Consider the following 12,440-nt stretch of genomic DNA (forward strand, 5'->3'; position numbering starts at 1 on the left):
ATTTTGATTTCCTTATCCTTGGATACATGTTGTCTTTTCTTCAATGGTTCTCTGAAATAGTCTGTGCATGTGCCTGGCTGTGATTCTTTTTAATTTATTACTCATAGTTCTTGGTGGTCTCTTTCCATTTAGAAACTTAGTCCTTTATAAAATAATTTCTTCATTCTTTCTCCCTTCTCTATTTCAGGAAGGCCTCCTTAAGATTGTTCTTCTTAGGCCAAGCATCTAATTTTCTAATCTTCTCTTTTATCTATCTTTTTGTCCTTTGTTCTACTGTTGGGGAGATTTTTTTAAGTTTATTTTCCAACCAATCTGTTGACATTTGGTTGTGGAAGTTAGCTTTTAACCCCAAGATCTTTTCTTTTGCTCTCCAGTTCAACTCTGATGATATTCTATTCATATTTCAAATATGCAGTATTTTTGTTACTTCTAAGGATATTAATTATAATTAGTTTCTTTTTAAAAGTTTTCCTCAGCTTCTTTGATTGTCTGTTTCCAGAGTGCTATTTTTTGCTTCTTTCTTTGAATCTTTGTCTTTCATGTTGCAGTGTTTTTCAGTGTAAGGTGATCTTTGAAATTCTGTTCATTTTCAAGAGGAAGGCCTTAAATATTTGAAAGTTCTGTATGTGTGTGTGTGTGTGTGTGTGTGTGTGTGTGTGTGTGTTTCATTCCAGGGAGGTTGTTAGGTAAGTTTCTTTTGTGGGAAACACTCAGATACCTGTATCTTGAGTTCTTTTCTCTAGGATTTTTCAGCTTCCCTAGAGAAGGCCTCAATAACCAGAGTTGGCTACATAATTTGTAGGGCCTAATGCAAAATGAAAATGTTGGATTCCTTGCTCAAATTCAGGAAAAAGTTCAGCTAGAGGTACTAAAGCATCAATATTTTTCTTTAAAAACATTTCATTACTTATATAGTAGAGGTAATAATGATACATGTCTAATAACAGAAACTTACAAATTGAAAAAACATTTTTGATGTCCTAATTTTATGTAATACAATAAATTAATGCTTTATTAAAGTGATTTCTTGATTGATCAACATGTTTTTCTGGCTTGCTTTTCTGAAAATTCACTTAATAGCTCATGAAAATTTATATTTTTATCAACTGCATTTTCAATCTATATAATTGAAAGTGATGTCAGTAATTCTTGGCAAACGCAAGATCTCTCAAGATCTTAAATAATCTCAAATGGAGAAAACAGCATGGAGCAAAGACCAAAATGGGGGAGAGGGAAAGGAGGAGTAAAATAAAAGAATGGACAAGTCAGGCAGGTAGAAGAAGAGTCTGAAATGTCAGGAGAAGAAGCTTCAGCTAGTCTATGGTTGACGGATTTAAACTGAAAGAGAGTAGAGGAAGGAAAGATATACTCATTGACTACCGATCATTGACAAGCATAATTGCTTAACATATTTAGCTACCGTTCAATAGCCTCTGTGGAGAAGGCAATGGCACCCCACTCCAGTACTCTTGCCTGGAAAATCCCATGGATGGAGGAGCCTGGTGGGCTGCAGTCCATGGGGTCGCTAAGAGTCAGACACGACTGAGCTACTGCACTTTCACTTTTAACTTTCATGCACTGGAGGAGGAAATGGCAACCCACTCCAGTATTCTTGCCTGGAGAATCCCAGGGACAGGGGAGCCTGGTGGGCTGCCGTCTATGGGGTCGCACAGGGTCGAACACGACTGAAGCGACTTAGCAGCAGCAGCAGCAATAGCCTCTGAACAATACAAGTAATGGCTCCATCTTAGTAATGAAAAACCAAGGCTCAGAGAGAATGAACTTTGCATTAGTACCACAGTTAGAAAAACTGGCAGAACTGATATGTGAATGCTGATATATCTGACTCAACAGCCCAAGTTCTTTCAATTACATGAATGGTGTGGTACTTCAGGACTGGTACCTTGGCCTCCTAACCATGATTGAAAGGAAAAAGACTTGAAACCAAAAATCCAATTAAGGTTCTAATAACCGAGCTGAAAAAAAAGGATAGTGACAAAGACAAAGAAGAAAGAAATTTTCTTCAAGAGAAACTGCAGAAGTAGATTCAATAGGACCTAGTGAATTACTGGAGACAGCTGGTATAAAATGAGAGCAATTAAAATTTTTCTTAATAATCATGAGATGACTCAGGGTAATTCTACCAACAAATAACAGAGAAGGATGCCACAGAACAAAGTGTGATGACAAGGTGATTGAGTTGAAAGTCATGAGAGAACATCCAAGTAGGAATGTCTGATGGGCATAGTAGGGAATGTGTCCAGAAAGGGGAAGAAGCCATTATTAGAGAATATGAAACCATTCACATAGAGCCAAAGCCACAAGAAGGGATGAGATCACTGAGGAAGAGAGGGTAGGAAAAAAGAGCACGAGTACAAAACTGTAAAGAACGACAAATTTTAGACCATTCTTTCAGAATCTATGAGTGGAAGAAAGAAAAGGAGCAGAGATGTAGCTGTATTCTTGAAAGCAATTGTTTAGGACTCAGTTAAGACTCAGGTGGTCAGTATCAAATGTGTCCAAGAGGATGTAAGAGAAGAAATATGAAAAATGATGACTGGATTTGAGATGTAGGATAATTAGTAATTTTTGTGGGATAAGTTTCAGTAAAATGATGAGACTAAAATTCAGGGGTGAGTAGGAAGTGAAAAGTGGAGGAAATGAATGCAGAAAATTTTTCTAGAAATAATGAAAGGAAGAAACATAAAAATACAAGAAATCCAGAAATAGAACAGGAATATACAGGTCATAGTCTAGTCCCTTCATTTTACAGATGAAGAAACTGAGGCCCGTAGAGGTCAACCCATACTGTTATTTAACCTGGTTAGAAAAGAGCTTAGACAGAAAACCAATAAAGATGGACTAGTAACTCAGGAGGGATAAGAATCAAGAGAAGACTATCTGTCTTCAAAGAAGAGTCCATTTAATTCCTCAATTTTCATTTAGTACCTGGTCTTCTTCCTCTGGTACCATCAACCCACTGGTTCTTGAAATTATTTTTGAGCTATCCAAAAGGATCATTATTATCTATAGAAAATCATGACTATGATGGCTCACTTACTGGAGAAAAAGCAAAGTTATTGGTTTGAGCAAGGGAAAAAGAAATTTGTGTATCACACTATTTTATTTTTATAGGAACTTTATAGTCCTAAGGCCTGGAAGACAGGAAGGATTACTCACGCTAAATTTGAAATGCATCACTATAATAATCTTGATAATACTCCTCCCTTTCTCATTTTGGAGATAACAAATAACCCCAAGGTAACTATCCACCTACAGAAATGGACACACTAGGGTAAAGGCATTCATTTAAGAAAAAAGCACCTAATTATGAATACTTCAGATGAGCTGGCAAGCACCATTTTGCTATGGGTAGCAGAGTTCACCAAGAAACACCCTGATAATGTGTATATAAAGGTACACGAAACTGTTTGAGTAGGACATTTGCCATCAGAGCTTACCTCCAGGAACAAGAAGGGCAGTCTGGACACCATGAGCGTGCGCTTTTCTTCTGCATCCAGACGCCTTGGCTCCTGTGGGGGAGCTGGCTCTGTGCGGCTCTCCAGTGGGGGAGCTGGCTTTGGGGTCGGCAGCACAGGCAGTGTGCCAGGCTTTGGAAGCGGCTTCATCTGCGCCTTTGGAGGCAGCTCCTCTGCAGGAGGCTACAGCGGGGGGCTGGGCGGAGGAAGTGCTTCCTGCGCTGCCTTCACTGGAAATGAAAATGGCCTCCTCTCTGGCAATGAGAAAGTGACCATGCAGAACCTCAACGACCGCCTGGCCTCCTACCTGGACAACGTGCGCGCCCTGGAGGAGGCCAACGCCGACTTGGAGCAGAAGATCAAGGGCTGGTATGAGAAATTTGGGCCTGGTTCCTGCCGTGGTCTTGATCACGATTATAGCAGATACTTCACAGTAATTGACGACCTTAGGAACCAGGTAAGAAACACAATGCCATGAGGTTTAGTACCTGTAAGGGTAATTAGCCACACAGGCACAGACGCCTAAGTTATCACAGCAAGGCTTTGCTCTCAGCTGCTAATTTTCTGTAGTTTATTAATATTAAAACTAATTTGTATGAAAATTCTGGTCTTCAGACATGGCTCACTCATCATCTGGTATGTGGTATACATGTTTATGCTTTCAGAAATACTAAAATATCAAAAACTGGCCAATGTTTCCAGTTGTATATTTACATAGAAAGTTTTTTTCTTTTTTAATGAGTAAGATAGTAAAAGAGGCTATACTTAAGTTTTCCATTTTCAAGAATCATCTTGCTATTGGAGATAGGATGCCAAAAATATTGCTATAATTTTATAGTTGACTTTATTTCAAGGAAATCTGAATTTTTAAAAATGTTTCCTCATTCTTAACTAATTGTCCATTTATCAGATAATTTCTGCAACAACAAGCAATGCCAATGTTGTCCTGCAAAATGACAATGCGAGGCTCACAGCTGATGACTTTAGACTAAAGTAAGTGGAGCCGAAAAGAAACCAAAACAGTTGCCTAAGCCTTTCCCTCTTTTACTTAGACTATTTGAGGTCACCTCCATTCTTTGAGTTTATTTGTTTTAAACCAAATGCATGTTTGAATGACTTGCTGAATTATATATTTTATTGGGAAATTGGGAGGCTGACACAAATGAATGTCAAAGTCATACAAAAGGGAATTTTGAGTTTTCTCATTCTCTTGTGTCAAAGAAGTTTATTTATTTTTATGATTATGAATGATCTACCTGAAGTTTGGAGTATATTTTAACAGTTGAACTTAAAAGCTTAGTTTGAAGGATTTTTTTGTTTTGTTTTATACAATTTCTGCCTTAACCTTTTTTAATATCCTTTCTACTTTGAGTTTATTATATTTTATTTTATTTGCCATGCCTTGTGGCACGTAAGATAATTAGTTCCTCGACCAGAGATGGAACCCCCTGCAGTGGAAGTGTAGAGTCTTAACCACAAGACCAGCAGTGAAGTCCCTTAGCTTGAGTTTAATGATGACCTAAAAGGTGATGATGGGGCTTCCCTGGTGGCTCAGAGGGTAAAGAATCTGCCTGCAGTGCAGGAGACCTGAGGTTCAATCCATGGATTGGGAAGATCCCCTAAAGAAGGGAATGGCTACCCACTCTAGTATTCTTGCTTGGAGAATTCCATGGACAGAGGAGCCTGGAGGGTTACAGTCCACGGGTGGCAAACAGTGGGAAACAACTGAGCGACTTAACACAAAAGGTGTTGACTGATGTGATGACTCTTTCAAATATTTTTCTAAGGTTTGAAAATGAACAGGCCCTCCATCAGAGCGTGGACGCAGATGTCAGCAGTTTGCGCCGGGTCCTGGACGAACTGACTCTGTGCAGAACGGACTTAGAGATTCAGCTGGAGACACTAAGCGAGGAGCTGGCTTACCTCAAGAAGAACCACGAGGAGGTAGGTGTTCTCTCTACCCTGATTTCACAGCCCGCCTTCCTCCCAATATTTAAAAATACATTTCAGATGACAAATATAATATCTTGAATTCAAGAAAGAATTTGTTGATTTCTCCATATGGCTTAGATGGTCTGAAATGTTCCTGTTCATCTCCCTTCAAAGAAACCCTAACAGAAGTTTCAAACCATATGGATTGTGTCTGTCTGGCTCCTTCAGAAATATTCCGATCCCAAAATGGTTTCTTTTAGGAGATGAAGGCTCTGCAGTGCGCGGCCGGAGGCAATGTGAACGTGGAGATGAATGCGGCGCCCGGCGTGGATCTCACGGTTCTGCTGAACAACATGCGGGCCGAGTACGAAGCCCTGGCGGAGCAGAACCGCAGGGACGCGGAAGCCTGGTTCAACGAAAAGGTAAAAAGCAAGCGGGGATGCGCTGACTTGGCACCCGTTGCTAACGCAAGCATCGCTCATGACAAGGCTCATAACGTTTCAGAGCGCTTCGCTGCAGCAGCAGATTTCTGATGATGCTGGCGCCACGACCTCAGCTCGGAATGAACTGACTGAGATGAAACGTACTCTTCAAACCCTGGAGATTGAACTTCAGTCTCTCTTAGCAACGGTAAGTAAAAATGACACCAAAGAGTCGCTTTAGAGGTTGAGAGGAAAAAAAAAAAAATTGAGTTTTTCTGCCACCTGTTATTATTAATTTTCATTTTTATCCAGTCATTACTCTGCCTAAAATAAGATACATTTGCATTTTTCACAGTGGAATATCTTTGGCCTGAAAATTATACCAAGATGCTAATAACTGTGAAATGTTAGAATTAAAAAATACAATGATTTTTTAGGTACTCAAAAAGAAACAGGAGCTAAGACTTTGCACTCCCAATGCAGGGGGCCCAAGTTCCATCCCTGGTCAAGGGACTAGATCCCACATGCTGCAACTAAAGATCCCACATGTTACAACTAAGACTTGGCACAGCCAAATAAATAAATAAAAATAAACAGTAAAAAAAGAAGAAAACAGTTTTTACCCTGAGTCTTCTCTCCCGTGTCAAAAAATCAAAAATCACCGTTCATGGAATGCAAAAACACACTTGCACCCATCCTAGTTTCTTTATCTAGCATTCCTTTGGGCCACTTAATTTTAATTGGAACACTTACAGGTTCCCTTTTAAGTGACATAAACAAGCAAAGTAGAGGCATGAAGGCTGCCCATAAAGCTAAACATGCATGACAATAATATTAATAATAACCTGTTTCATTAAGGGTTGCCTAGCACTTTCACCCACGCGAGTCCACAATAACCCTGGGGCTTGGGCAGACCAGACTTTATATTTCATGTCATTATTTCCAAGAGAAGAATCTGAGGTTCAAAGAAGTTAAGCAATTTTCCAAGAGTCCCACAGTCAGATACAAAGGTACCAGAATTTCTCTCCAAATCTTCCAACTCCCAAGTCTATACTTTTTCCACTATGGCTAATAAACTTCCAGAAGAGGCTATAAATATATGTAAAATTCTTGCAGGTGGAAGAATAAGACACGCTCATTGTCATCCCGTGTAAAATTACAGCAAGCACCCATCTGTGGGATAAACCCATAAAGCCAATGAATCAAACTATTTAAAGCCTAAGAAGACCACTCTTTTCTTGGGATCATTCTACTTCCAGAAAATTTATGCAGAGTTTACTTTTTTAAAGTTTTTTAAAAATATTTTTTTAGCTGCACTCAGTCTTCATTGCTGCACGTGGGCTTTATTTGTGATGAGCAGGGACCGCTTTCTGGTTGCAGTGTGCAGGCTTCTCATTACAGTGATTTCTCTTGTTGCGGAGCATGGGCTCTAGAGTGCAGGCTCAGTAGTTGTGGCACATCCCCTGCATTGCCAGGCAGATTCTTAACCACTGCACCACCAGGGAAGTCCCAGGATTACTTATTTAAGGTAAGAGCTATAATCCTCATGACATAAAGCTGCCACATGATTAGAAATGAGTTCACAAAGTGTAGGGGGACTTTAATTCCTGGAAAAAGTGGCAAACTGTACCAAAGCACAGGGTAAGTGAGAGGGGACAGATCTTTAGACTGTGTCCTAGGAGAAAACAACTTTTCTAAGACTCTTGGGGATATGAGTAGCATTTACCACCAACTGTGTTATTCTCCAATAGATTAAAAATAGTATGACATCTAAAGGGCAACAATTAATATTAAACAAGAGGAATACAGTTATTACATAAGGATAACTCTCTCAATATCTCTTAAGTGCTTTGCCATATCCTAAAACAGTGACATCAACTACTAAATTATGTCTCACTGATCCTCAGAAACACTCCCTGGAGTGCTCCTTGACGGAAACAGAGGGCAACTACTGTGCACAGCTGGCCCAGATCCAGGCTCAGATCGGAGCCCTGGAGGAGCAGCTGCACCAGGTCAGGACCGAGACCGAGGGCCAGAAACTGGAATACGAACAGCTCCTGGACATCAAGGTCCACCTAGAAAAAGAAATCGAGACCTACTGCCGCCTGATAGATGGAGAGGATGGGTAAGTACCATTTACACTGAAAAAACTATTTTAAGGTTATTAAAGACTTTTTTGAAATCCAGAGTATCTATGATCTAGGTCGTGTGTACATAAACTCCTCCCAGTGTTAAGAGTTCACTTATCTCCTATCTTAAATCAGTTTCTTGCAAAACAGTGTAAAATATTTAATACGTACTTTATATTTTTACAGCTCTTGCGTTAAATCAAAAGGCTATGGTGGGCCAGGAAATCAGATAAAAGGTAAACAAAAGCTGGGTTGAGCATTCAACATGTGTATATGTTTCAAGGAATGAGTTATTTCCCCTTTATGAATTTGATAAATTCTAACAATTCATGTCTCATTTTACCTTTTTCTTTTTTTAAAGTGAAGTATAGTTGATTTCCAATGTTGTATTAAGTTCTGCTGTACAGCAAAGTGATTCAATTATATATATATATATACATATACATATTATTTTTTAATATTTTTTCCACTATGGTTTATCATAGATTATTGAATATAACTCTCCATGCTATACAGTAGGAACTTGTTTATCCATTCTGCATGTTTATATCTGCCAAGCCCAACCTCCCAGTCCATCCATCCAAACCCCTCCCCCTAGGCAACCGCCAGTCTGTTCTCTGTATCCCTGATTCTGTTTCTGTTTCATAGATAGGTTCATCTGTGTCATCTTTTAGATTCCACACATAAGTGATATCATATGCATTGCCTTTCTTATTTTGACCTACTTCACTTAGTATGATAATCTCTAGTTGCATCCATATTACTGCAGTATATATGTCATTTTAGATCCATCTAAAGCCACCATGGTTAAGACAATTGTTGAAGAAATAGATCCTCGTGGCAAAGTTCTGTCATCTAGAGTTCACACTGTGGAAGAGAAGTCCACCAAAGTCAACAACATGAAGAGTGAACAGAGAGTACCTTCCTGAGCCCAAAAGTATGCCCCTAAATCAAAATATCCAATCAAAGCTAGGTTCCTAAATAAGAGCCCTCTTATTTCTCTGCTTTTCTTCCAATGAACTAAAACAGAAATTATTTTTAGAATAGTAACATTTCTTTGGCTTTCTCCGTGGTGGTGTTTCAATAAAAGTTCTTCCTATTGCAAGTCATCCTCACTGGTTCTGGTCCGTCTTTACATTTTAAATGTATCTGCCCCCCCCAACAGAAGCTGAATTTGTTTTTAATTTCTTCTCTTTAATGCAATGGTCTTCACAGTTAGGTGTAAGTTTAACAGGCAAAAAACTAGTTGGTGTCTTTTTCACATCTTTGTCAAATTTTTAACCTTCCTTCCTTCAGTAAATACTTGTTGAGCATATACCAACAGTAAAAGTAAAACAGTTAATAAAATCCAGTCACTGAGTGCAACACACTCATAGAAGTGGAAATATAAGGAATTGAAGAATCAGAAATAAATGGCATAAGGACTAGAATGACAATAGAAAAGATCAACAAATTGAGTTGGGTTTTTTTGAAAAGATAAATTTGACAAATCTTTAACTAGACTAACCAAGAAAAAAAGAGAGAGGACTCAAATAAATAAGAGTATCAGTGAAAAAGGAGACAATACAACAGATGCCTGAAATACAAAGGATCATAAGAAAGCACTAGAGGGACTTCCCTGGTGGCCCAGTGGCTAACATTTCACTCTTCCAATGCAGGAGGCCCAGGTTCTATCCCTGTTCAAGGATCCCACACGCTTCAACCAAGAGTTTCCATGCTGCAACTAAGACCCAGCACAGACAAACTAACTATAAAAAAAGAAAATACTAGAATACTTAATACCAACAAAAGGGATACTTTAGAAGAAACAAATTCTTAGAAACATACAATTTACCTAGACTGAATCATGAAGAAACAGAAAATTTGAACAGACCAATAATGAATAAAGAGATTGAATTGGTAATCATAACCTCTCAGCAAAGAAAAATCCAGGACCAGGTTGCTTCCTGGTGAATTCTACCACTTAAAGGAGAATCAATGCCTATCTTTCTTAAACTCTTCCAAAAAATTAAAAGAGGGAAATTTTCTAAACTCATTTTACAAAGCCAGAATTACCCTGATACCAAAGATAAAGACACTACAAGATAATAAATTATAGATCAATATCTCTGATGAACATAGTTGCAACAGTCTTCAACAAAATATTAACAAACAAATTCAACAGTGCATTAAGAGGATCATAAACCATAATCAAGTGGGATTTATCCCTGGGATGCAAGATGGTTCAATATATACACCTCATTAACAGAAGGAAGGATAAAAATCATATGATCATCTCAATAGAAGCTGAAAAAGCATCTGACAAAATTCAAACCTTTTCAGGATAAAAATACTCAAAAAATTTGGTAAGAAGTTTGTATTCCAACACAGCAAAGGCCATATATGACAGTCCCACAGCTAACATCAAACTCAATGGTGAAAAGCTTAAAGCTTTTCCTCTAAGATCAGGAACAAAAATCTTTTCCTCTAAGATCATGTCCACTCTTGCCACTTCTATTAAATACAGTACTGGAAGTCCTAGCCAGAGAAATTAGGTAAGAAAAAGAAATAAAAGGCATCCAAATCCAAAAGGAAGAAGCAAAATTGTCTCTGCTTGCAGATGACATGATCTTAAATACAGAAAACCCTAAAAACTTCCTCAAAAAACCATTAGAACTAATAAATTCAGCAAAGTTGCAGGATACAAACTCAACATCTTAAAAAACTCAGTTACAGTTTTATATACAAACAAATTATCCCCCCCAAATTAAACAATCTCATTTACAATGGCATAAAAAAAGAATAAAATACCTAAGAATAAATTTAATCAGATAAAATATTTGTACACTGAAAACTACAAAACATTGATGAAAGTAATTATAGCAGAGGCAAATAAATGGAAAGACATTCAAGTTCACAGATTGGAAGAATTAATATTGTTAAAATGTTCCTACTACCAACATGCTCTACAATTTCAAACAATCCCTATCAAAATCCCAACTGTAATTTTTTACAGAAATAGAAAAAAAGTCCTAAAATTCATAGAGAAACACAAAAGACTCTTGATAAACAAAACAATTTTAGGTAAGAACAAGCTAAAGGCATCACACTTCCTAATTTCAAAATATATTACAAAGCAACTATAATTAAAACACTAGGGTAGATATACAAATAGCCAATAAACACCTGAAGGGAGGCTCAACTTTACTAATCATTAAGGAAATGCAAATCAAAACTGAAAGGAGATACCACCTCATATGCAAGTGAATGACTACTGTCAAAAAAAATAGAAAATAACAAGTGTTAGCAGGGATGTGGTTGCCAGGTGCTAGGAAGAGGAGGGAATGGGGAGTTATTGTTTAATAGGTATGAGTTTCAGTTTTATAATATGAAAACAGTTTTGGAGATGGATGTTGGTTGCAAACATTGTGAATGAATGTATTTAATATCTCTGAACTGTACACATAAAATGGTTAAGTGGTAATTTTATGTTTTGTGTATTCTACTGCAATTGGAGGGGGAAAAAAAAACAGTAGGTGGCGGGGGGTTGGGCGAGAGACAGACTTAGACCAGTGGAACAGAATAGAGAGCTCAGAACTAAACTCACACGTATACAGTCAACTGATCTTTGACAAGGGAGCCAAGTATACATAATCAGGAAAGGACAGTTTCTTCAACAAATAGTGTTGGGAAAACTGAATATCCACATGTAAAAAGAATACAATTGGACCCCTATCGTACACTTTTCATACTGTTCATAGAGGATGAGATGGTTGGATGGCATCAACAACTTGATGGACATGAGTTTGAGCAAGCTCTGGGAATTGGTGACAGACAGGGAAGTCTGGCATGTTGCAGTCCATAGGGTCACAAAGAGTCAGACATGACTGAGCAACTGAACTGAACTGAACTGATCATACACTATTCACAAAATCAACTCAATATGGATTAAAGACCTAAACATCAAGACCTGAAACTATTAAAACTCTTCAAAGAAAATATAAGGAAAAGCTTCTTGACATTGGTCTTGGCAATGGTTTCTCAGATTTGATAACAAAAGCAACAGGCAATGAAACCAAACATATATCCAGGACTTTCTAACATAACTTCTAGGGGAAAAAGTCAAAATAATGATAATGAACACTTGCTATGTGCTAGGGTCTATTCTGCACATGCATGAACCTCAGTTGCTTCAGTCGTGTCTGACTCTTTGTGACACTATGGAACGTAGTCCAGCAGGCTCCTCTGTCCATGAGATTCTCCAGGCAAGAATACTGGAGTGGGTTGCTGTGCCCTCCTCCAGGGGATCTTCCCAACCCAGGGATCCAACCCAAGTCTCCTATGTCTCCTGCATTGGCAGGTGGGTCCTTACCACTGGCACCACCCGGGAAGTCCATGGTATGTTCTAAGCATCATTTAATTCTCGCAACAACACTATGAGGTAGATCCTATTAACACCCTCTTTTTACAGATAAGAACACTGAAGCAGAGAGTGGTTA

General features: G+C 38.3%; 1 protein-coding gene across 1 annotated transcript; it reads left to right on the forward strand.

The window, feature by feature from the left end:
- The first annotated feature begins 3,437 nt into the window (after positions 1-3,437).
- LOC145542689 (keratin, type I cytoskeletal 27) lies at positions 3,438-9,071 on the forward strand. Its single transcript, XM_081582104.1, has 8 exons — positions 3,438-3,936; positions 4,390-4,472; positions 5,267-5,423; positions 5,672-5,833; positions 5,916-6,041; positions 7,741-7,958; positions 8,149-8,198; positions 8,749-9,071. The coding sequence occupies exons 1-8, from the start codon at positions 3,493-3,495 to the stop codon at positions 8,889-8,891; spliced, it is 1,383 nt and encodes a 460-aa protein (XP_081438230.1). The 5' UTR covers positions 3,438-3,492; the 3' UTR covers positions 8,892-9,071.
- Positions 9,072-12,440: the final 3,369 nt, after the last annotated feature.

This window comes from Giraffa tippelskirchi, chromosome 3, assembly GCF_054371585.1.
Source record: "Giraffa tippelskirchi isolate mGirTip1 chromosome 3, T2T-mGirTip1v1.2.pri, whole genome shotgun sequence".
Lineage (NCBI taxonomy): Eukaryota > Metazoa > Chordata > Mammalia > Artiodactyla > Giraffidae > Giraffa > Giraffa tippelskirchi.